This window comes from Globicephala melas, chromosome 3 (genome assembly GCF_963455315.2).
Source record: "Globicephala melas chromosome 3, mGloMel1.2, whole genome shotgun sequence".
Taxonomy (NCBI): Eukaryota; Metazoa; Chordata; class Mammalia; order Artiodactyla; family Delphinidae; genus Globicephala; species Globicephala melas.
The window spans coordinates 53,113,896-53,139,903 of NC_083316.1; the positions used below are offsets into that span (position 1 = coordinate 53,113,896).

The 26,008-nt window shown below is 40.0% G+C and overlaps 1 protein-coding gene across 10 annotated transcripts in view; it reads left to right on the forward strand.

Moving 5' to 3' along the window:
* MAST4 (microtubule associated serine/threonine kinase family member 4) overlaps positions 1 to 26,008 on the forward strand; it is a 567,949-nt gene that overhangs the window by 432,399 nt on the left and 109,542 nt on the right. For all 10 annotated transcript variants that reach the window (XM_060295831.1, XM_060295835.1, XM_060295832.1 and 7 more), the window contains one exon: positions 21,866 to 21,954. In XM_060295831.1, coding sequence (XP_060151814.1) covers positions 21,866 to 21,954 — 89 coding nt within the window. The remainder of the gene's footprint in view (positions 1 to 21,865; positions 21,955 to 26,008) is intronic.

Sequence of the window (26,008 nt, forward strand, 5' to 3'; positions counted from 1 at the left end):
ATGATAATCACTTCATGATGTGTGTAAGTCAAATCTTTATGCTGTACACATTAAGCTTACACAGTGCTGTGTGTCAGTTATATCTCAATAAAACCGGAAGAAAAAAAGTATTTTGAGGAACCTCACCATCCTGTGTATTGTGTCTCTAAGACAAAAGAAATAAGGATGGAAAGAGACAATAGTAGTTGAGTAGAAAATTGAAGTTGCAAAATTCTGTGGCATAATGATAGTGTTTTTTGATTGTTCGGTTTTGCTTTGCTTTTTTGTTCTATTTTTCTTGACAGAAACAAAAAGCATTTTCCATTTAAAAGTGCTCTGTTGGCAGTATGATTTCTAGGTCCACATAGAGGAAGAATGAGGTGGACAGAATGGTGGAAGTTTTAGAAGAAAAGCATGTTTCCTCATATGGAGAAAAGGGTAGGAGTAAGAAAAGTATGTTTGTTCTTTTTTCAATGTAAGTTCCTGGTAGATGGAGACCATCAGTCTCCATGGTACTTGTATCCCATCCTGGTGTCCTCTGCATGGGCAGAGAAGCTGTCAGCTTTCTGGCTGGCCCAGCAGAAAGCACTGGGCATTTCCTGGAAGAGATGGCAGACGAGGGTCATCTCTTGTCACCTCTTTAACCTGATTTATTGCTTTTGAATTTTTTAATAAGGACATATTTTAAGGTCTGTCTGGGGACCGAGAGCTCTGATCATTCATGCAGTGAACTTTGAATAAGTTGGTAAGATTGGCTGGGCCCTATTATCATAATGGATGGTGACTATTTGACATTTATAATGGTATGCTCCATTTGCACTAAAATAAATGAATTTGTATTTAAAAATAATTGGCCAGTGTGGGTTCCTATCAAACCTAAAATAGAGGCTTTTTGCATTCAAAGTTAAAAACTGAAAAACTGCATGCAGACTTAGTGAAGATTTACTGAATATGTTAACTGGTGGAATCCCATTAAACCTGATTGAACCGATCTGTAGCTGGAGAAAGCACAGGAATCACCTTACTCTCCTGTGCTTACAGTCTAAGTTGTTAAATTTTCTGAATACATGAGGATTTTTATTAATTGCATATTATTTGTCAGGCCTATTGACCTTCCTGCCTACCAACCTGTTCCTAGGTCAGGACGGCGGTTCTCCCTGCCGAGGCAGTATTAATTCCAACTTCTTTTGTTAGAGTACTGATTTGTGCAGCTCTTCCAGTTGGAGAATTAGATCACTGGTATCCTTTGCTGCCCCATGATACATGTGGAAATGAGTCAGTGGAAAATTCACTTACTCATTGTGACCTACTTCTGTCGCTTTCATTGAAAGTGTGCTTATTTGTCAAAAGCGATCTGTCCCCCTTCCAGAAACTCTTGCTCCATTGCCACTTTAACCCCTTAGCCTATAGGTTCTTTTATAATATTTACAGTTACCTAAATCTGTCAATTATTCTGTTGTACATGCGGTTCATTTTCGATTCAGCCCTGGAGGCCAGGGATAGAATCTGACTTTGTATAGCTCTCAGTACATCCTGACCCACGATCTCTGCTTTCTAATGAAGATTCTTGGCTTTTGAGGAGAAACTGTAAAATGGTAACTTTTACTAATTTTAGAAAGGAAGGTTTGTTACGCCAGGGTTTACTGTGATCAAACTCCTCACTCTTCCATTTTCAGCAAAACTTTCCTGTTCTCATTTTTATTAGCTTATTCTTAGAGATTATTCATTTATCCAACAAGGTTTAAAATCAAGTGTGCCCTTCTGCCAGGTGTTGTACTAGGGTCACAAAAAGAATAGGATTCTTGCTCCAGGGAGCTTACAATCCCTAGTAGAAGAGCTACATGGAGTCATTTTAGAGTAACCCAGTTTAAACATCATTTTAACTGTGGGGTAGTGTAGAACATTCCACACCAACACCAAAATTAGGATTGCTTCTTACCTGACTTTGTTTCTTTCAGCTTTAGTCTTGTCGTTCCCGTCCAGAGGGTTTACTCACTCCACACTCGTATATGTCAGTATGTGAAATGGGTATTTACGATAGAACATCATGCAGATGGTGAGAGAATTTATTGCGAATAATACAATTCCAAACTGCAGAAAAAGAAAGCAATGTAGTATATATTTTATTAAGCACAGATACAGAAACACACATATGTGTAGCAACGACAAACACCATATAGTAGCTCAGATTTATTGCTGTTTTTTTGTTTTGTTTTGTTTTGTTTTGTTTTGTTTTTGAGGTGTGTGGGCCTCTCACTGCTGTGACCTCTCCCTTTGCGGAGCACAGGCTCCGGACGCGCAGGCTCAGCGGCCATGGCTCACGGGCCCAGCCGCTCTGCGGCATGTGGGATCCTCCTGGACCAGGGCACGAACCCGTGTCCCCTGCATCGGCAGGCAGACTCTCAACCACTGCACCACGAGGGAAGCCCCTATTGCTGTATTTTTATGTCTAGTATTGCACAGACCTCAAAGTATTAGCAGTGATAGACCATATTTACAATTTAAACAAGATAAATTTCAATTCAGCATTATTTAAGATTATCATTGTATGTCTTAAAATAATACCTAAATATTCTTTGCCCTGGTCTAACCATATTTACAGATTCTCAGATTAGGAATGAACAGTCTTAAAGTTAATGTATAGAGGAAGTAAACGGAAACCAGCATTTGATGAGTAGAATTGCATTTTTGAAACCTATCTCATTCTTGGCAGTTAATTAGTTTTTACTGTGAACTCACCCTTAAAAAAAGAAACTCATGCTGACTTGATAGCACTTTTTAAAAAGTGGCAGCTATTAACATTAAAATAACAAAGTGGAACTTTCTCTCTGCTAACTGTTGGAGTTGTGAGCATTACTTTATTTGGGTCTTAATTTCTTTGTGCTTTTTTCAGATTGTTGCAGATACCTCTCCTTTTTGGGGAGAACACATAGAGAAAAAACTCAGGATCAGACTGAGCTAGTTTGCTGTGATACATTGCAACTTAGATGTGGTGTTATATTCTAGAAAATACTCTGTGCTTTTCCACCAAGAAACAGAAGCTTCTGGTCAAAGTCATAAGTGAAGCAACCAATTCTAAAATAAATGAGCGTTGTTTAAGCCAAGTTGTAATGCCACAGCAAAGATGCGTGGTGCCCTGTGAATTTTGTCATGTTAGAATGATCTAGATTTTACTATGTGATGAACTGATTAACTTTGACTCTACTGTGGGAAGACAGTCTGCCTGCTTTTGTTTTTCCTTACAGTTGTCACCTTTATCTTTGCGTTTGCAGCCATTTTCTGTGATAAGCAAAATAAGTTTGTTTCAAAGGAAAGTATCAGTTTATTGTCCAATAATATGACATTGTGAATCCTCATCTACATATATATTCATCTGGAGATGCATATAAACAATGAAGTCTAAGAAGAGGTTTTTACACTATATTGCCATTCATTATAGGTGTACCCTGTTTATTTGGTTCTCAATCGAAGAGGCCCTTCACGGTAGTTTACTCTTCACACCAGACCGCATTTCCAACCAGAGATGAGAGCATAAGCCTCAGTTGGCCAGTGACTTAAGTATACAGTGCCTTATCTGGCTTCCTGTAATCTCTTCATTTAAAACCACTTACCTAAAAGGCGCATATCTTTTGTTGTGGTGTCATCGGAAGCCACACCTGAGAATTTAGAATTGTTCCTTTGAGCTTATTCAGATGTTTTCTGCTAAGCTGCTTTATGTAAGATGTTGAAAGGCAACATATCCTTTCTGGGCCCTGAACTCCTAACCTGACTGAAATGCTCCCTGTCACCGCAGAAGTATGGCATTTCTGCAACCTTTGGAGAAGGCTCAGGAGGGAAATGGATGGAGTCCATGCCCAGTGATACGTGTGGGCATTTGGGTGGAGCTGGAGGGTTACGTAACAGTGATGGCAAAACCACAGGTCCCTCTGTTCTCCCCATGGTGCTGGATTCCGAATTTACATTTTTTCCCTCATCGGTTCTGTGGCCACAAGTTCTGTAGTGAGAACTAGGTGACCTTCCTAAAATCTCAGGCTATGTAATAACAGATGATTCATTCCATATCACTAACCCCAATACTGGGAGCTTTATGCCTTCTTAACATGTGACAGTATGATTCTAGTTAGTTTTGCGTTGCACCTTCAACTTTGCAGATTTTCTGCAAATTGAATATGGGACACTTAATATTCCAATGCAATGTGGTAACCACCATCGGAATACAAATTCAGTAATTAAAGCTCTAAGAGGAGTGACTATGTTTAATGATAAATGCTGGGAAAAGACGATGTCTATAGAGTTCTTTGTTGTTTTAGAGTAGCTGATTATGTCTGCCACTACAGAAATTGTGTGCTCTGTGTGGATATTCTAAAAGGATAATCTTCGTTTATGAGTGTGTTCCTCTAACTCCAGGGGTTGAATTTATAAACAAAAGAAAGGTTCCTCTGAAGGACTGCTAGTTTAGAGGGAACCATTGAGATGACCTGCATTCACTTTCAAACCTCTGCAACTCTAGGGTTCTACGTAGGGCTTTTATTGGCATTTTAAGTTAAGGAGACCTTACTCCTGTGGGCTTTGCTATTTGTCGAGCTGACCAAGGCTGCCAGAGTCTAGCTGTGTCTTCCCCACATCATTAATAACTATTAGAATTGGGCCTGGCCCGGCTTTGATTAGCACCTCTGTGACTCTACAGCCAGCAGCCACTGGATTGTAATTAAAGGGGCGCAAACAATTCCTGTCATCAGCAAACTGTATGGTCAACATTCCATGCTTTGTTTCTGTTTTCATGTTTTAAATCAGGTTCTGAAGAGGGCTGAGCTTTTGCTAAAATAATAAAATGGCATTTATGGATGGTTTCCTGAGAGAGACGGTTAGCTGATACTTTGGGTTGCTGTGGCTTAGGACTGGCTGCTACATCCCAGCCAAAGGGGGTCTGGTGCATTGTTTTTTCTATTATAACTGTTTTTTGTTTTTAATCACTTTATTGAGGTAGAGTTGACATACAATAGGCTGTACATATTCGATGTATACAACTTGGTGAGTTTGGAGCTAAGTATACACGGATGAAACCATCACCACAGTCAATGCCACCACATTGCTTGATGTGGCCTTTCTGATATGGTCAAGTGACGTGGAAACCAGCAATGGCTTCCTACTCATCTGCGTTACTTCTAGTAGAAGCCCACGTGAAATGAGGAGGCCTGTTCTGAGCTGGGATGTGGGTACTCGGGATGCCTATACTGGTAGTGGGTGAGAACATCTCTAACTGGCACTGGCAAAGCAAGCATGGCTCCTGTTCTTAACTCTATCACCATGTACCTCTTGGAGCCCTGCCTTGGAAAGGAATGGACACAGGTCCTAGCCGTTCACACCTGTGAATGTGCCTTCACCCATTCCCCACCTGGTCTCCGGGAAACTCACCCCTGTCTCCTAGGTTCAGGCAGCTCCTTTCTGCCCATTTCCTGTAGGAGCATCACTCGCAGCCTCTGTGTTCTTAGCGGGAAGGGCCTGGGTGAGACTTACCTTCTGGCTCTTCCTAATTTCTGCTTCCATTCCTGAAACCAAAACCTGTTAAAGACCTTCTAAGGCCCAGGAGCCCAGACTCTGAACACAAAGACTTCTTGGAATGAGGGAAGGAAACATACCTTTCATTCTCCTCTAGTAGAAAGAATACTGCAAATTAATATCTCAGTAAATTATCCTGTCATGTGGTACTTTGTCATCACCCTCTACCTCTCTCCATTCCTCCTGGGAGTCGTGGTGAGCAGTGTTTTTATATTTTATTTTATTTTATTTTACTTTATTTAATTTTACTCACTTACCATGCTGCGCAGCTTGTGGGATCTTAGTTCCCTGACCAGGGATCAAACCTGGGCCGGGACCCCTGCAGTGGAAGTGCGGCATCCTAACCACTGGACCGTCAGGAAATTCCCAGCAGTATTTTTATTTTTATTTAATTGAATTAATTAATTTATTTTATTTTATTTATTTATTTATTTTTGGCTGCCAATGGGTCTTCGTTGCTGCACGCAGGCTTTCTCTAGTTGCTGCGAGCAGGGGCTACTCTTTGTTGCGGTGCTCAGGCTTCTCATTGTGGTGGCTTCTCTTGTTGTGGAGCACGGACTCTAGACGCGTGGGCTTCATTAGTTGCAGCACGCGGGCTCAGTAGTTGTGGCTCACGGGCTCGAGCGTGGGCTCAGTAGTTGTGGTGCACGGGCTTAGTTGCTCTGCAGCATGTGGGATCTTTCCGGACCAGGGCTCGAACCCGTGTCCCCTGCATTGGCAGGCGGATTCTTAACCACTGTGCCACCAGGGAAGCCCCGCAGCAGTATTTTTAGAAGGCTTCTGTTTTTCTTTATAACACACACACCTTATTCCAGATTAAGAGGTTGCAGGATTCATAGTTAATTTTTTTTGTAAACTAAAGCACAAGCATGCACACATTTTCCCATATTCCTGCCACTGAGAAGTAATCGTTGTTATTGTTTATGTACATTTCCTTCCAGTCCAGTTTCTTTGCATTCTATGTATTTTCAGGCATGTTTGATATCAAGCTTTGGACTCTACGCTTTTCACCATTGTAAGTAAGCATTTTGGGAAAAATATCCCATCTTGTGATTGTAGCGTAGCTTATGTAACTACTTCATTCAGGGTTTTTAGGAGAGCAAGACTGATCATTTATTTGTTCAACATCATCCTTTGTTCTCTGCCGTCTCAGATAAAGGTAAAAAAAAAAAAAGGGATGTGTGTACGGGGTGGGGGAGGGGTGGTGGTCCATTGGCTTGATTAGAAACAAAAAAGCTTCCACAGAGAGGCGGCAGTTAATTTTAGGTGGTGGTTAGTGATCTTAAGACAAGACAGAAGTGGGTGGGCGAGCAGAGAGCCTTTGTTGCAGGTTCAAGCTCTGCGGTTCTCAGGCAAAAAGACAGTTTTCTGTCAGCCTCAGTCCTTGGGCCTCTTTGGGCCACCTTTTCTTCCCTCAGTTCTGGACTTTTTGTCGTTCGATGTCAGGCTAGTGTGACCCAGGCAGAAGTAGGTCCTTATTGTGGGATAGATCTTTTAAAATACATATTTCATTGAGTACATAAAAAGCATTTGGAGGACAGAATGACCCAAAAATGAACTGTCCTAAGAAAAGCGGCCAACCCTATTTCTATTCCTGAGTCTTATCAATTTTTAAAAAACATTTTTAAAAGAGTAGGGAAGTAGTTCTCTTCATCTCCATACAAATTGATTAACTCTTTCACGTAGTTGAGTTAGAGGTTAATCTTGTTGAGGTAAAAATCATGTTACAGGAAGAGGGGAAAAAACGAATCAAAGTTCTGATTCTTCCTTCCTTCTGAAAGGAAGTTTTAACAGTTGAAAAATGACTAATCTCTGAAGCAAGGCTGTGATGATGAGGGCCAGGAAGATTTGGGAGATAGAGTTATTTATAAGTAATATGCCATTAATTCTTCCTAACTTTGGGGCCAGACTCATTACCAGTATTTTTTTTTTTCCATCTAGGACACAAATATTAATTATTGGTTCTGCTGGTATTTACTGTAATAAAATAATCTAAATTTTTTTAATAAATGAATTATATGTTTTAGTTTAACAATGTATTATGGACACATTACATAATCTTCCTGGGACCTCCCCTACCCAGTTATTTCCTATTTCCTATTTCTCAAGGATAAAAATATTCCCACATTAATAATCTTTACTCTCTATAGTACTTACTTGAGAAAAATGCCTTCACCTGCCTAAGATAGGAGCAATTTGCCTACCTGGATATTGAAAGCTTTGACAGTTGCATTTCTAATTTAGGGGATTATATGTTTATTTCATTTTGGTCTTCACTCTTTTTTATTTTTTTAACCATGACTGCCTAGTTTCTGTCAAACCTCGGGTAGGCCTTTTTTTCCTCTCTCAAATATACAGTGTCACCTAACTAAACAATGGAGCTATTTAAAAACTTAGGGAAATGTCTCCCTCCCCAGATTTCCTGATTGCAAACTCATAAGCACATCTTCTTTGGGGTCCTGGTAACTGTCCTCCCTCTGCCTGGGGCAGAGACACTCTTTAAAAACTGCTGGGGGGTTTTGGTGGGGTAGTCAAGCTGCACAACAGAAAAACAAGTTGAGTTAAAACAAGAAAACCAAGTTCATGATGGTATTGTTGGAGGAGGGGAAGGAGGTGACTCTGTCTCGTGAAATGGTTGATCACCAGGTACTAGTCCCCAGTTTGTAGAAAGATGATGCGACCTATTGCTTACCACTCATCGGCTGTCTTATACATTATTTTAGAATATTTATGCTTTCAGATGCAAAATGCGTAACTAAAATGTTTGTGTGATTTTTTTTTTAAGTAAAATGAAAAACAATTTTCGTCATTTGAAGAACACAGCATCACAGTTTTGATGTACTGTCCTTGAGGCAGATTGGCTAATAGCACAAAGTGTTTTTGCTTTTTACCATATAACTGTGTGAGTTCAGAAACTTTGCGGCCTCCTGTACTGAATAGTCAGTGTAGCTAATATCCGAAGACCCAGGCAGAAAGCACTCTTCGTTATATAAGCAAACCCTACAATTTTATGATTATACTGTGAATGAAAATGTGATGTGAGCGCCAAGCCAAAGGAATGACTCACTTGGAAGCTACTGACGGATTTTATTTTCATGATGGTTTAGCTGCATTGTTGTTTTCATATGTATTTTGCTCTTTCCGTAGGATTTAGGGTCTGTTTAGAAAAAAGAAAAGCAAAAGTTGCCAGTGGACGAGTTCACACTCATTTCTCTCATAGTGTCGTTTGATTTGTTTTCAGCAAGTTAAGTGTCTTAATTCTAGTCATGATGTGCAGTTTAATTTCATGGGGCGAGTTACTCTGGATCCTTTTCGATATAGAAGTTTTACACGGTAGGGTGCCATCGTTCTATACCTTTGAATTTCTACTTAGAAATGTTTTCGTGTGAAGGTCAGGGATTCCATAACTTTAAGAAACAGGAATCCAGGACCACAATGAAGAGGAGCTGTCTGAGTAGCTGCGGGGAATGCAGTATGAGTTGAGGTGGGATGCCTGATGAAAATGGTGAAGGGGCCGAGTGCCTGTGTTGTTCTGGGGCTCAGGGTACTTACTCATTAAGGGCCGGATTCCAGGCTGGGACGAATGAGGTCACCTCTTTGAACACAGGGCTGGCCCTGTGAGAAATAGGTGGCCATGCCCATAAGAGGCAGGCTGGTGATTTGAAGGTGAGTGAAGCCAGCAGTAAACTTTTCCTTAGGAACTGACGCTTTCCTGGCACTCTGCCTTGCCTGAACTCCTGCCATAGTTCTAATGTAATTCACACAATTCAGTGAAACCTCTTTCCACAGACACATTCCCATACATGCTCTCTTAGAGTCTGGGAGGTCTTTGGGAGGCAAGAATGCGGGAAGATGCAGTTAGGAGTTTGGGATTAACAGATACACAGTACTATATATAAAATAGATGCACAACGAGGACCTATTGTATAGCACAGGGAACTATGGTCAATATCTTAATAACCTATAAGGGAAAAGAATCTGAAAAAGAATATATATATATATATATATATATATATATATATGAATCACTTTGCTGTACACCTGAAACTAACAGAGCATTGTAAATCAACTATACTTCAATTTAAAAAAAAAAATGGGGGAAGATACCAGACTAAAAGATTGACATCCTGAAAGAATAAGTACAAGAGAAGAATCTTGGGGTCACAAGTTTATAGAAGTTGTAAATACATAGGTTTTATAATGTCGAGTGTGTTGTATTTTGAGATATATCATTTGTAAATACTTCTTTTATAAAAAAGCTTGTCTCAATACGGTCAATATATAGGTTTTAGATTTTCTGCTGGCCAAATTCACTTCCTAATGCATATTACAGTGTCCTCCTTTTCTCTGAAACCAGTAGAACATACAAAGAGGCTTCACACCACATATCTGATTTCTGTGTTCTCTAAGTCAGATATCTAGATATCAAAAAGCAAAAAAAAAAAAAAAAAAAAGCCATGTTAAGGGGGATATGATCCAGAGATTTGGATTTATTTTAAAATCTTATTAAGAAACAGTGGACTAAAAGAATCTGACACATGCTTAAACACAAGTCTCTTTCCTACTTGTGTCTGACTAGACCAGCTGGTTGGGGCAGCTGGATAAGGAGGAAGTGCCTGCTTGAAATGGATGATCCAAGTGCTGGGTCATCTGCCTTTGGGTCCTCAAGAATACACTGTGGAGGAAGGAATGTCCAGATCGTGACATCTCACCTGTCTGTCTGTAAGCCTGATAACTGTGTGTACAAGTATATCACAGGATGGAATGCATGCCCCAGTTGGTGACACTGTGGTGTCTGTCTACCTGGGTCAGGCTTGCTGCTTCTAGAAAAACCTCACAATCTGAGTGTGAAGCTTGTTAACTTGACCTCCCTCCTGTATCTGACTGCCAGGCTACAGACTCAGAAATCCAATTCGGGTGGTATCCGAAGAGCAGCCCCTTCTCTTAGGCATGGGTCTGTAGTTAGCAAGCTCACTGATTTACGTACAGGGCCAGAATGCTGAGACATTAATTTACAGGGAGGAAAAATAATCAGTATGGGGCTTAGGCTCTTCAAAGTTCTTATTCTCTGCCTTATAGACATGTTAACAGAATGGTTAGAAGCACGAGCTCTGAAGGCATGCTGCCTGGGTTTGAATTCCAGTTCTACCACTTACTAGCTGTGCGATCTTAGGTTTCTGAATTTCTCAGGTCTTCAGTTTTCACATCTCTAAGACGTGGATAGAAATAAGTCTTACCTTGGGATTCTCATGCAAATTAAACCCTTGCTTGGCGTGTACTAGAAAACAGTCAACGTTGGCAGTTGTCATTATTGTTGTTCTTGTTATTCACATTTGGGCAGACCTCTCCATGAAGTAGTCAGAAGGTGGCTTAGGGAATATGGTAGCAGAGCAAGACTTGTTAGATGGCTTAAATGATCCACAGCATTGGGCAAAGGTGGACAGGTGCACGTGGTTTTGACAGTTGATCTGAAACTTTGATGTCTGTGTTGGGTGCAATCCCTTGCATGTCCTTCTCCTTGAGGATGCCAATTTGAAGCCCTTGGATGAACACTTGAACTTGTGGTTCTGCAGCATTTGTTTTTCTGTGTTTCTGAAGCCAACCAGTTGCCCTTCTTATTGTTACATTCCTTCTATAACTGTGTTAATATTTACATTTACTGTCAAGTCTGCTGCCTTAGAACCAGCCTCTTTAGCTCTTGCATAATTCATTGTATTGATTTTTGAAGTTAATTCTATGGGCAATCTCGTGCTTCTTGTTCCAGGATCCTTGAGGGAAAGCCTTAGTGTAACATTCTAAATAGGAAAACATATGTGCATGAAAGAATGTATGCAAGAAAGAAAGACCAAAATGTTTTCTTCTGACAGCTAATATTTATGAAGCACTTACCGTGCCAAGCACTGTGATAATTTCTTCCCATGCATTATCTCATTTCATCTGTACTTCGCCCTCCAAGGTAGTTCATATTCTTATTCCTATTCTACAGATCAGTAAATTGAGGCTTAAGGGGGGTTGGAATTTGAAGCCAGGTGTACCAATGGCAAGTCCTTGTATTTTGTAACTGTACTCTCCTAAGAAATAACCAGTCAGTGAAATCTAGAACAGAACTAGCTTTTCCCTCGTGGAATGTATAATACATTCACATAAGATGTAGTTAAATGTATTTCTGTGTCTAATGCAGATATTTCTAACTTCGAATGTGCCCTTGTTGTGGGAGCCCACATGACCTCCCTTCCTAAGCCCTATTTGCCACTAGCTGGTGGTGCTGCCTTGGCAGTCATTACTTCATCTTCCCGAGCTAAAATTCTGTGGCTCAGCCCACAAATGGCGAGAGCAAGGAGCATTCATTGCCCAGACTGAATACTGAGCAATTTAAAGACCAGCATCTTCTGGTATCACCCCAGTCCTCCTGTCTTCAGAAACAGAATTGGTTCCTTGTGGCCAATTTCATCGTTGCAAAATGAGAGACTGACTAAGAAAACATCAGTGGATGCAAATGAGGAAGAGAAAAGACATCTGTCAGTTAATTAAGGGAAAACAGTCCTTCGACGTCTTGTTGCTTCTGTGCTTTTCACCCAGGTGGGCTATTCTTCCCTCCTTAGAGGTCTGCTTCCCTTTCACGTTGGACACAAATAGTAGGGGACTAAGTGCTTAAGTATGGGAGGAACACACAGCTCATTTTAATATCCATTTGGCAGTTTTCCTGTTATTTCTCCATTTAGGAAACATTTTCTTCTACTTGTGCCCATTATCCCGGCTTTGACATTCCTGTCATTAGCAGAATGTCATTTTGCAAGATTCTGAGGTGGGCGCAGCTAGCAGCAAAACATACCAGAAAGAGGATGGCTTTTTGCCACATGACTTTTCCTCACAGAAAAGCATGAAGTGGAGTTCGGATGTGGGTTTTCCACGTGTGTCTGTTTGTCTTCTGACTGTGGAGGCCCGGGAATCAGAGACAGTTCACTTGTGGGCAAAGCATTATGCCAAATTGCTGTGAATGCAAAATGCTTTCGAGTTGGGAGGCCGTTAAATAGTCATGCTGTTCATTCCGGGCTTGACATAACTTTCTGTTGCGTGTCATAAAAGGAGATCCGGTGATTACGGAAGTCAACTCCCCTTCCCTTTTTGTGGGTCAGACTGGAGCGGCCCCAGAATCCTCCGAACCAGAAAGAGGGAGCAGAGCTTTTGATCCGTATGGGTCGTGTTTAGCTTTATAGATAAATCACCCTACTAGAGTAAAACATATCCCCCAAATTAAATGTTTCTAGGTGTCGCAAGTTAAACTGAGATTTAATTTCTGTATGGAGAAGCCCAGAGTGGGTAAAACAATATTATATCAGTTCAGCTGTTACATATATATGTTCAAATAAGATTTGAATATAAGAAAATCTTCCAATCCAGCTTTATAAAGCTGATGACCATTTCTTTACAGCAGTAAAGCAGGAGGTACTAGGTACAGGGGAAAGAAGTCAATCGTACAATTTTATTATAGTATTTCTAGAAAGGCGGAGTGGAACGTTAGATTTAAGCTGTTATGTTTGCTCTGGTTTGGTGCTGCCCCCACTATCTTAGTTTTTTTGGAAAGATTTCTTTGCACTGGCCAACTGAGAAAAATCCACGCTATTAAATTAAATTCATTAAAGGTAATTTTTGTAGTTGGACTTTGACTTGGTTTTCTACTACTCAAGAAAAAAAAATGTATCAAGTTGTGACTTTTCTCCATATTGAGTATGAAACATGGAAGTTTTAAAAATAAATGTCACACACAGCCCCCAACCCCCAAAACACAAACACACTTGTAAAGTAGAGGTTTAGAAGAACATTAGTTTGTATTTTTTTTATTTTTCCTTAACTCGCAAACACGTCTGTAGACTTATCTTTGGTCACCGTCCACAGCTGCCCTGAGAACAACCAAAGGCTTGTGTGTCAGTCTCATAGGTGTTTGTTTTAAAAACCCTTTAGCCAGTTATAAAATTGGGGCCACCACCTTGGTCCCTCCCTCAGCTGACTCATTGCCACTTTGATAGCCCAGCCAGAGGTCAGCCCAGCCAGGTGATAGCAGCTCTTTAGCCTTGCGGGACAGATTAGACCATATTTTTACTCCACGCAATGTTTGGCCAAATCAGCCTTTGAAGCAGTTTGCCAAGATACAGTACATGCCCTTCAACTCTTGGATCAGAGTTAATGACCTTACCTTTGCAGCACTGCACACCCTCATCTCAAGTACAAACAATCTTTATTACGTGTCTTTGGTGTGAGGTTTGAGCTATTATGCTCTGCGTGACTAGTCAGAAGTCCAGAATTCATCTCATCGTTGACTGTTCCAGCCCTTAAGTGTCTTCATTCAAATAGGTGACCTGCCCTGATGTCTTAGGAATCTTGGGGGACGTTCAGGCTAGGTATGTCCCATTATGCATGTTGCAGATAAATTGCACTAAAAAAAAATTAACAGGTATTGAGAGCCTTCTCACTTTAATTGCTTTTTACCTCTAACATTTTCAGCAGTTGGACTTAACTTTGCTGCTATAAATCCCATATTATTACCAGCTCCTGCTTGACTTTGACCATTGTGATATGCCCCTCTTTTCATTCCTCTGATTTCCCATTGTAATTTTTATTCAGAATGACGTGTATGTAGGTTTTCTCAGTAAGATGCTTCACATCATATAAACCTGTCAGCTCTTTGTGTTTTCTGTTATACACTGCCTTGATCAAGCTAGTAGAATGAGACTATAATATCGTCTTAGATCAGTTTAGTCTTATAGATTAGACTATGTTTGTCCTCCAAGTTAAATTAGAAACTCCTTAATGGTAGGAACCATATTTAGTTAGTTATTCAAAAATATTTACTGAATCTCTATTCAAGTCATTTTTATTTTCTGTATTTTTCTGGGTATCCAAAGAGATTCACTATGATAGAAGATATAATCTTTGACCTCAAGGATCTTATCCCCTATCCTAGATGGTAAGCTCCAGGTAGAATCCCTGGTTATGTTTACTGAATGAATGAGTGACCACAGAGTAGATGCTCTGCTTGCCAGGGTCACTCTGGTGCAACATGGTGCACGTCAGCCCCCCATCAGTCACATGCTCACATATGACATCAGGGCTCACTGACATCAGTTTCTGTGTCAGGCAGATCACCAAGATTAAGGGGTTATTTAGGGAAGACCTATGAAATGGAGGGACAATGTGTCATACTTAGTGTATACTATAAAATTCCAGTGCTTATCAGTTATGAAAATACGTTTCAAAGCTGATTGGGATTTTATCTCACACTTCAGATAGCAACACATTTTTGTTTGTACAACTCTGCCAGATTCTGCCTTAGAATACAGTTATCTGCGAATCATTCTTAGCTCTTCTTTTATACTTTGAGAGTGTTTTCTTCATTTTCTTATTGCCCATCGTACTTGCCCATAGATGTTTTTTACATTGAATAGCATCTTGCCAATATCTGTATGTTCAGCCATCTCTCTCTTCCTCTACAAAGACAGAAAATTGGGCTAGACCTCACCAAGGGCTTATCTTAATGGATTAGATATATTTACAAGAAGTACTGTATACAGTAATATATATATTTTCCTCAGAATTTTTGAAAGCGTGGAGACCTATACCTTCCTCTAGGCATGTAACTAGCCAACTTTTTTTGCTCCTAGGTGAAAGCAGTATGAGCAGTCATTCATTTCCATTATAATTAATGCCTTTCAAAAGGAGTTTTTCTACTAACGGAAAAGTTAAGTTCAAGTATCAAGCCGATAGTATCAATACTCAGCGTTCACAGTAATATACCCCGGATGACGATAAACTAGGTCATTGCGTTGATGCCCATATGCAGAGGGCTGAAGCTCTCTGCTTGGCAGTCACCACAGTTCTAGCTACCTGCTCTTTCTCCAGTGTTTCAGAGGCTGTACAGAAGAGCATGGACTGCTCTCATACCTGCATTGAATCTTGGGAGTGATTTTGGCCTGAGTTTTTAAAATAAAATGCTGTATTTTGAAGTTGAGTCCCAGGAGATGGGGTATACTAGGCATGTCCGTCCGCTTAGCTCCCTAACTGGCCTTTCTCCCTCCTCCTTTGATTATTGCAATCTAGCAGCCAGAATGATTCTCTTAAAACAGAACTCAGATGGTGTTTAAAACCTTCCAACAGCTTCCCTTTTCACCCAGAGTAAAACCAGTCTCCGTGCTGTGGCCTGCACCTGCCCCAGAGGTGGCCCCGGGCTCTGTCCGCCGTCGTCTTGGCTGTTCGCCTCTGGCCAGCTCCCCTCCCGCACGCTGGCCTGCCTGCTGGTCCTGGAGCACACCTGACCAGGGCCTTTGCTCTTCCTGAATGTTCACTCCCTCATCCTCCTGTCTTACTCAGACACCGCACTCCCCTTCCCCCCACACCACGAGGCTTTCCCTAACCATCTGTTTAAGATTGTGATTTCCTACATCCGTGCTCCATATCCTACCCTCTGCATCATTGTTCTCCATCACCATCCCTCGTACTACAAACGTCATCACCATCTCCCATACTATCTTACTAGTTTACTATGTTTATTATCTGCTTCCTTCTCTAGAATACAGGTCTCTAGAGGACAGCAGGGGTATTTGTTTGTTTAGAGTAGTACCTAGCATGTATTAGGAACTCGAAAAGTAATTTGTTGAATGAATCAGTGGAACCTTGGGGGGAGCCCTGATTTCATGGGCCATAGGGAAGACATCGGCAGTGTCATAACTTCACCTAAATAAGAGTATGTCACGGACACAAATATTAATGCTTTGCTTCCTGTTGCCTTCTAAGGGGCACTAAAGCTTATCCAGCCAGCTACCAGCTGTGGCCTCGTTGTGCTCTACAGGAAAAGGGGTAGAGCTGTAGACAAGAGGCCCAGAGGAAGCGTAGATTGATTTACATATGAAAGACAAAAAAGTTATTTCTGGAGAAGACAATAGTATGAAGACAGACATGGAGAGAAGGGCAAGGCAGCATCTGAAGGAATTAAGGATTTGGGGGAGAAGTATCCAAAGAAAATTGTAAGGAAGACTTGCTTTATGTTGCATGATATAATTTTTCTTTCAAATTCAGTCTCGAAGATACTTTTCAAGGCTTTTACAATCAGATTTGCAAATACACAGAGGCCTAGATATTTAATGTTGCACAAAGAAAAGAAATGTCCATGATATACATAATTTTAGTGCATTTAATAATCCTAAAATTTGCTTCAAATGAATAATCTAAAAAAGGCATGAATTAAACCCATATTTATGTTGCCATGGTTAAATCTCAAAAATATAATGTTGAGTGAAAAAAAAAGTAAGTTACAGAATATCTATAATATATAGTGTGTGCCAAAGTGCAATTTATCCAAAAAGTCAAAAACATGACTGTCATACAAATATAAAATAAACGTGTGAGAGATTTTATTTAACTTATTAATGAGGACAACAGTAAGAGATTTTGAAAACCATATACTTAAAATATATATAAATGTATATATTATATACATATAATCAGAAATGATGAAATAAAATTTGCTAATAGATACAAAACCAGTTAATATCTCGTAGGACAATGATATTAAATGTTTGGGGTCATCTCTTTGTGGGTGGTTATTAACTGTATTTGCACAAGACAAAATTCATTTACATTATTATGGACAAGAATCACTTGTATCACTACTAGTTTTCTCCAACTTAACTGCAACTCCTACAGCATTTAAAGTAGCCTAGTCACTAGAAAGACAGTGAAAGGTGTACACCCTTATAGAACCAGATAATCCCCGGGAGGTTCACTGCACAAAGCCTTCCCAGCCACTGAAAGGACATACATATACTAAAGATTGGGAGTAAACATCAGAAAATGATACCATTGTTCATTTCAGGTGGTGAGAATTGTTTGATTATTTTTCTATATTTTTAAAATTTCATAAACCAAACAAAAATAATTAATGACTCCTCTAATCTGGTCTAACCCCTTCATTGTAAAGATAAGGAAACAGAAGCCTGCCTGTTTTATAACATGTTTTCAGCAATACCACATTAGCTAGACAATTTCTGCCTCCTGTTCATGCCCGGTTTCTTCCACTTCTGTCTTCCTCTTTGTTCAAGGAGTATTCAGTGTTCAGATTCTATTAAGGTATCAGGAAATAGCAGATGTTCACATTCGGTAAATCTATGGTCTATAATTGGCCTCCTGTGCAAATTTATCAAATTTTTCATCAAGATGAATTAATAAATTATAGGCTAGCTTTTCAGAACTCCTGGAGCTCTTCTTAGGCAACTCATTGCCCCTCAATTGTGGTCAGTCATATGTCGTACTAAATGTTGACCTTCCAAGTCGGCTGTGACTGTTAGAAATTACTGCCTGTTTGGGTTTCTCTTTCTCAGCTTGTCCTACCACGATCAGACATGATCAGTATTCATGTCCCCAAATGATTGTAATTTAAAATTAAGCTGCATTTCAGCTACTCAGAACAGTTGCAAAAAGCCACAGCCTGGTGGCCCTCACAGCTTTTACAGACCTGGTAGAGGATAATTAACAGGTTCTTCTGCCAGGAGAGATGTGACAGATCCAGGTGTGAGGCTCTTAAAGGTCCCACCACGCCCTTCATACGGAGCTCTGAGCATAAGGACAATCTAGGCAGGAATAGAATATGGGTGGTTTGGGCCAAAAATCCATACACCTCCTTCCCCTCCCTTCCCTCAGCTAGTAGCCCACGTTCCTTTGTCCCTCGCTCTGATCAGGCCTGACTTGCACGATGAAATGCGTGATCTGTCTCTCTATCCTCCTGACAAATGGAAGGTGCTATTGGCAATCGTTAGGAGATGGGGAATCTCCTTGTGAAACTGCTTTGGTGAGCAGTTTGGGAACAGTGAACTCAGGGAGCAGAGTGGCACCCTGTGTGATCCCAGGTCACCTGCCTAAGCCAAAACACCACGCCAACAAATAAACCACTTCCCGGTGGTGGCTTCCTGTCATGCTAAAGCGTCTCCAACAGAGTGCCCATCCAACTGTGACGTTCTTCTCCCAGAGGGTTCTGTCCCCACCTGCCTCGCCTCCCAGCCCGCAGGGGCCAGACAGTCCTTCTGACTCAGAAGTACTGTCATTGCCTTTCACCCTCCCATTCTTCTCAGATCCCAGGTCCATAGTCAGCAGTGCTTATTGTACTCTGTGTGTGTGTGTGTGTGTGTGTGTGTGTGTGTGTGTGTGTTCTGTTGGCAGGTGGATCTTTCTAGGCAGGAACCAAAGGAATGAGGTAACAAGGAAAGCTCACTTAGCACCATCAGCCCCTGTTCTAATCCATCGTTTACCTTTGCCTTTGTCTCAAGTTATATGTGGCTATCTTCTTGGGCTAAATTCAGATTTTGCAAGTAAAGAATCTGTGCCATTGTGTCACCTTGTCAACTGAGAGAACAAACTGAGCATGTCATCGTAGGCTGTGTCCCATGTGTTTTTTCAGCTGGGTGGCATGAAGAGGAGCAGGTTCTTTGTGGGCAGTGGTGGTTCCTGGGTTCAGCTTTCAGAATCAAGCACGGGCAGGGTGGATGGCTTCCATTTCTTCTTAAAGAGTGAAACAGAAAGATTGCATTTTGGGGATGGATAGCTGGAACTTGAATTCATAACTGTTCTTTAGTTTCACTTTTTTTTACGCGGGCCTCTCACTGTTGTGGCCTCTCTCGTTGCGGAGCACAGGCTCCGGACGCGCAGGCTCAGCGGCCATGGCTCATGGGCCCAGCTGATCCGCAGCATGTGGGATCCTCCCCGGACCGGGGCGCAAACCCGTGTCCCCTGCATCGGCAGGCGGACTCTCAACCAGTGCGCCACCAGGGAAGCCCTTGACGTTTCTTTTTGAGTTTTTTTTTTTTAAATCACATCAGTACTTTTCCACCCTTTTTTGTTTTTGGTAGGCTTTAAATAACTGATACAGTTGTGAGAATTTTTTGTTTGTGTTTCTCTTTGTTTTAAATACAAATTATTGGCTACTTAGCTTGTTGTGGTAATGTACTAGTCATTCTATATGTTTCTTAGGAAAATTCAATTAAAATGTTTTTTTTGTTTGTTTGTTTTTTTTTTTGCGGTACACTGGCCTCTCACTGCTGCGGCCTCTCCCATTGCGGAGCACAGGCTCCGGAGGCGCAGGCCCAGCGGCCATGGCTCACGGGCCCAGTCGCTCCGCAGCATGTGGGATCCTCCCGGACCGGGGCATGAACCCGTGTCCCCTGCATCGGCAGGCAGACTCCCAACCACTGCACCACCAGGGAAGCCCCAATTAAAATGTTTTTTAAAAATATTTTCTAAATTTTAGCTTTGTCAGCGTATTTCACTGATATTCTTATGTAAGATATTCATTAGGTTACTGTTTCTATTGATATATATTTCTTATTTATTTGATTTACATAAATTTTCATAAATGATTTAGATCAAATACTAAATGTAAAAACTAATACAAATAGCCATTTTTGTATAAGTTAACCTGTATTACAATTAACTTGCTCAAATTAGCAAATAACTTTGCTGAGAGTTCCAGGATATAAATCTGTCATTTATAATTTCTCTTACTAACATCAGCAAGTTGATATATTTAATATTCCTATGTTAAAATTAAAGGAGACATTAATTTGAATTAACACTAAATACATTGTACAATATTTTTTAAAAAAACAATCACACGATCTGACTTAATGGTTATGAATGGTTATGAATTTAATAGGCCAAATTATGGTTCTTGATAGATGAGTTGATAATACCACATTCCACCTTCATAATTATCAAGGGTCTATTCTTATTCAACAACTTCTTTAAGGCTGAGTAAACATGATCTTAATTAAACTCACAGATAATGCTAGGGGGTGTTGATTGCTCCAGTAAGGAAAATAAAATGATGCAGCCTGACCTTAAGAAATTATAAATATGGGAATGTTGACAAATGATAATAAGCAGCAAACATCTAAGAGAGAGGATTGGTTCCCAAGTCAATATTGGAAAAAGAAATTTGGTTTGGTTTTGAAATGTGTTGTTTAAATAGTATTTAGAAATGTTCCTTTCAATTTTTTTTTTTTTTTTTTTTTTTTTTGCGGTACGTGGGTCTCTCACTGTTGTGGCCTCTCCTGTTGCGGAGCACAGGCTTCGGACACGCAGGCTCAGTGGCCATGGCCCACGGGCCCAGCCGCTCCACAGCATGTGGGATCTTCCCGGACCGGGGCACGAACCCGCGTCCCCTGCATCGGCAGGCGGACTCCCAACCACTGCACCACCAGGGAAGCCCCCTTTCAAATATTTTATACAAATTCTCAATTATGTCCACTATATGTTATTTAGAAGTTAGGTGAAAATTCCTGTTTCAAGAATGCTGTAACAGGTATATTCTGAATTAAGAAGACATTACAATAAATCTTCAATGGTGGATAAGGGCACCAAGTGTAGGAGGATGGAATCATAGTGCCCTGAACCTTATTATAGGTGAATTCAATGAGGTAACCTGCTGGTTTGTATTATCCTTTTCTAACCACTATACTGATTGTGAAGTACTAGTCTGTACTGAAGAAAAGCAAACGAAAGTAAGATAACATCCACTTCATCATCAACCAGTTTTGCATTTGTGTTATTCTTTGAGGCTTGTGAAAGTTACTTTGGAATCAAATTAGCTATTTTTTAACTTTCTAGTAGCAGAAACAGGAAAAAATAGTTACCCTGTGCTCATATGTAGCGATTTATTTCTACTCACTGGGTACCAGGATAAAAAACAGTAGGTAGTGTGCCTGTGAGAAAAGGCCTTCATTGTTATTTTAATACAAACTGGAATCTGTTTCTATGATTCCAAAATATTTACCTTAATACTGAATGCCGTATGAAGATGAAAAATGAATGAGTAGTGAAATGCATTTATCTTAGGCATTGGCTGTTCTATTGACAAAAGGCACAACTATGAAATTTGTCTAAATAATTAGATTTTTAATTAGTGCATCACTGTAAGATTAATGTCATTGTTCTTCATTGCATGTAATTTTGTATTAGAAATTTCATGTCAGCAGAGATGCTACCTGTGGTTTGCTGATTTGAATCCTTAGTTTATCACTTGTGTGTATATATCACATATTTGCAGTGAGGAGCCAAAAGAAAGGCATTGGATGATAACTTTGTGGTGAGGAATATTGATGGTGTTATATATGATATGAATACATTATATTTTCTTCAAATATTAGTGGGTGCATATTGACTTGCAAAAATTTTAGAAATAACATGTGCGGATAGATTGTTCAACCTAAGCTATGTCTACTTTGAACATACTTGAACGTTATCATTATTATTGCTTTTAAAACTGGTTTTCCTTTCCTTTGGACAGTTGCCGAACCAGCAACCGGAAAAGCTTGATAGGTAATGGGCAGCCCCCAGCACTGCCTCGGCCTCACTCACCTCTCTCTGCTCATGCAGGTAATGAAATACCTTTTCTTGAGTTCTGTTTTACTTCGTCTTGCTAGTTTTTAAAATACAGGCATTTGGAAATTTAGATGCGTCTCCCCACCTTGTTATCTTGGTTTCCCTGTAGCTTTGTCACTAAGTTGTTCTTTCTCATCAGTCAGCCCAAACCTTAGCCTCTCTTTGAGCTCTTGGATCTGAAAGGGAGAAATCCTTTTTATATGGGGTCCTATCCCAGTTGTTTTTTTTTTCTCCACATCTGAATTTGTGGATGATGCAAGTCACGCTCCCATGTTAGGATTTCCTTTGGGAAACGTGGCCATGACAGTTCACGTGAAGAGGATTAGTGTCAAGAGCTATAAGGGAGGAAAAATATCTTTTCCCTCTCCCCTTCTAACTTCTCCACTGGGGACCCAGTAACCAGAGACAGATTAACAAAGGAAGAGCATACACATTTATTTAACATACGTTTTACGGGACATGGGAGCATTCATGAGGGAATGAAAACCCAAAGGAACGGTTAAATTGGGATTGTTTTTACAGTAGTTTGGTGAAGGGAAGGGAGTTGTGCAAAGACGTATAGGACAAAGGTGAGCTAATTGTAGTAAACTGGGGGAAAGTTAGCAAGGACTGTTTGTTCAGATTCTTCTGTGTCCCTTTTCTTCAGAGATAAGAAGGCTCCTTTCCTCCAGGTGTAGGGAGGGTGGCTCTCACAAGAAGGTTTTATGACCTGCGTACGTGGCAGGTCAGAAAGCCCTTCCTGCACATGCTGTTTCTCAAATCCCTTCACCTTAAAATAGTCAATGTGCCAGTGCGCCATATTTTGGGGTCTCATGTCCTAAAGTGCATCAAAACTATTCAGCATTTTTCTCCCTAAAGTTGAACTTATCTATTGTATATATTAGCTAGCACGAACAATGCTGCTCTGAGCAGTCTAGAACACGTCTCCTCTTGTAATGTGGGCAAGAGTTTATCTAAAGTTTTACCTGACAGCGGTGTATGTATAACTTATCTTTACATCCAGAACCATTGTAGGGACAAAGAAGATTCAAGAGGTGAGACCCTTGGCCTCAAGAACTACTTAGAAGGATGGTAGAACCATATTACAAAAACTGTGCAATGAAGACTGCTTTGTGTGGTTTTTGTTTGTTTGAATTCTATCTAAGATGGTGCAAAGAAGAGAAGGGTTAGTTCCAATCAGGAAAGTTTGGGAGATGTTGAAGGAGCCACTTGCTCATGATGTTGAAAGATGAACAAGACTTTGGCAGGGGTGAGAGATGGGGGAATTTCTAGTGTGTGGCTAGAGTGTGGGATGTACATGCTTGATTGTACAAGAATGTAAAGGTGAAAAGAGAGATGAAAGTCAGAAAGTAAAATGAATTTTGACTTTGAGTGCCTTTCACAGATTTTGAGGAGGATCTGTAGGAAGATGTGTTCGAGATATGGAAGATGATGGGGTGAAAGGATGAGTGTTTAAGCCCTACCTCTGTTACACTCTTGCAGAAACTGTCACACGATAGACTTTCAGGTGGTGTTGACTTATAAACTAGGCTATGACTGGCCCCCGGAAAGCAGTCCTTTTGCTTAGGGGGGGCTCTCCAGCTGAGAGTGGAAGTTATCTAAACATGTTTGGGGACAAGCCGGGACACAGAGAGAGAGAGACGTAGTTGCCCCTTTGGAATAAATTTTATTTTCCTCATAGTAATAAATAAAAGATGGTAAAGTTAAAAAAGCAAAGGACAAATTCATAAAATTATGATACTGTATGTAGTAAGACCACTAAAGTCCAGAAATGCCACTCTGAGGGAAAACTTTAGAGAAACGCCTACACATATATGCAAGAAGGTGTGCTCTAGACTGCTCATAGTGGCATCATTTGTAATAGCTAAACGTTTGAAGCAGTGTGGCCCAAATGTCTATCAGTTGGAAAGTAGATAAATGAATTGTGGCATAGTTATCTACGGAACACCGTGTGCCTAGAAAACAAATGAACTAGCGTTCAAAGATAGTGTTGGGCAACAAAAGCAAGTTGCAAAAGAATCTTACTTAAACCATACATATAAGGTTAATGTGATGCTACATGCAATGTTTTGTTTAGGAATACACACACACACACATATAAATATGTATCTGTACATTTATAGTAAGAGTATGAAGGAAAATGTGGTCATTTTAAAGACCCATTTTGTGTTAGTAGTTACGTCTGAGAAGGTGTCAGGGGGTATAATTGTGGAGAGGGGTAAGCAGTTGGCAATGTTATATTTCCAAAGCTGAATGGTGAATACACAACTGTTTATATTATTACTTTTATACTTTGGAGATATTTATTATATCATCGTCATAATAGTGAAAGCTGACCGTAGGGTCAAGCAAGGCCAAATACTTTACTCAGCGGCTGGAATTATATCTTTGTCTTATCTTTTCATTCCTCTGTCAGAGTGCCCAGCAGTATATACAAGGTGCTAAGTATATGATAAATTTTATTTCTTACATATAATTCAGTTGTGATTTAAAAAAGTTAATCCTACTCCTCTTTGTAGTGTTCTGTGGTAATTGCATCATACTTGATGTGCCTGTCGATTAGTCTTTTACTGCCATTATTTTCTTCAGTTCTAATATTGAGATTAAAGAAAGTGTAGTTAAGACTTTAATGATCCTTTTGATTATTATTTGTTTCTCTATGGAGAATTCTTTTTCCCTCAAAACACAATTTTGTATTTAATCGGAGGAATGGGCAAAGAGAAGCCTGTCTTTCAGGTTCCGAGAGCATTTTCCCTTATGTTATGGAGGAACATAACAGGTTGTTATTCACTCATAAGCTGTAGAAAAGTCTGTCGACTTTTTGTGAGAAATGGCATTTATCACAGTCTGGTAGGTTCCTATTTCTATATACAAGAAGAATAAAATGTAAATTAAATAAAGGACCTGTCCTCACATCTTGATAATGCGAAACGCTTTCTCACTCACTGCGTCTCTTACCTCTTTGCTCTTACCTCTTTGTACCTCTATTGCTACATTCTCTACTGCTTATGGTACACAGAGGCCAGGGGGACAGTTCCTTGATGTCCCCATGAAAAACAAGAGAAAGAATAAGTGCCGTCTCTCAGTGCTTAGTCACCCAGGAGATACACTTTCTATTTTTCTTAGGTAGGGATTATGTGAGTCAGGACATGCATTACTGACATGAATTTATACCCATTGAATGAATCGGTAGAAATGAGAACATTAATTTATTTGTGTAGATATGTCAGTGGTACCCTGAGGAAGAAGAGATACTGGCATCATGTTCTGGAGCTTATCTCCACGGACAAAATAGTGTTTGTTGACAGCCAGGCATTCCTAAACGAACCATGAACAGGTCAGTCCCATTAGAAAAAAAAAAAGAAAGGTAAAAATCACAGGCTCCTAGTTCTAAGCATGAAATTTAATCCAGAAGCCCCAAAGGAAAGACTATCATCTCTCTCCTAAAATGAAAAATTCTGTGTAATAAACAAAATCAAAAGAAAACAAAGTGTGAAAAATATTTTTATGCCCATAACTGACAAACATCTGATTGCCTTAATATACAAAAAGCTTGTGTAAATTGATATGAAAATGGTGACTGCACCAGGAGAAAAATGGGGAAAGGATGTAAAAGGCATATCATAGAAAAAAATTAAATTGGCCAACAAAAATGTTTGAAATGATGATTCATTGCAATCATAAAAGAAATATGAACCAGAATAATGAGACACTATTGTTCACCTAGCATATTGTCAAAAATTTTGTAAAAGTGATAGAATCCAATGATAGCAAGGTTGTGGAGAAACAGTCCCTCTCACATCACGTAAGTGTTGATGTGAATTGGTACAACGCTTTTGGTTAGTTGGCAGTATCAGTTAAAATTTCAACTGCATTTACCCTTTCACCCAGCAAATCCATCTCTAGGAATTTATCTTACTGATATCTCACAGAATAACAGAAAATAATAAATCTAACATTGCTGTAACTAGCAAATGGACACTTAAGTTGTTACCACTTTATTATTTAACATGCCCTTCATTAAGCAGCTGGTTTAGTAGAAAATAAT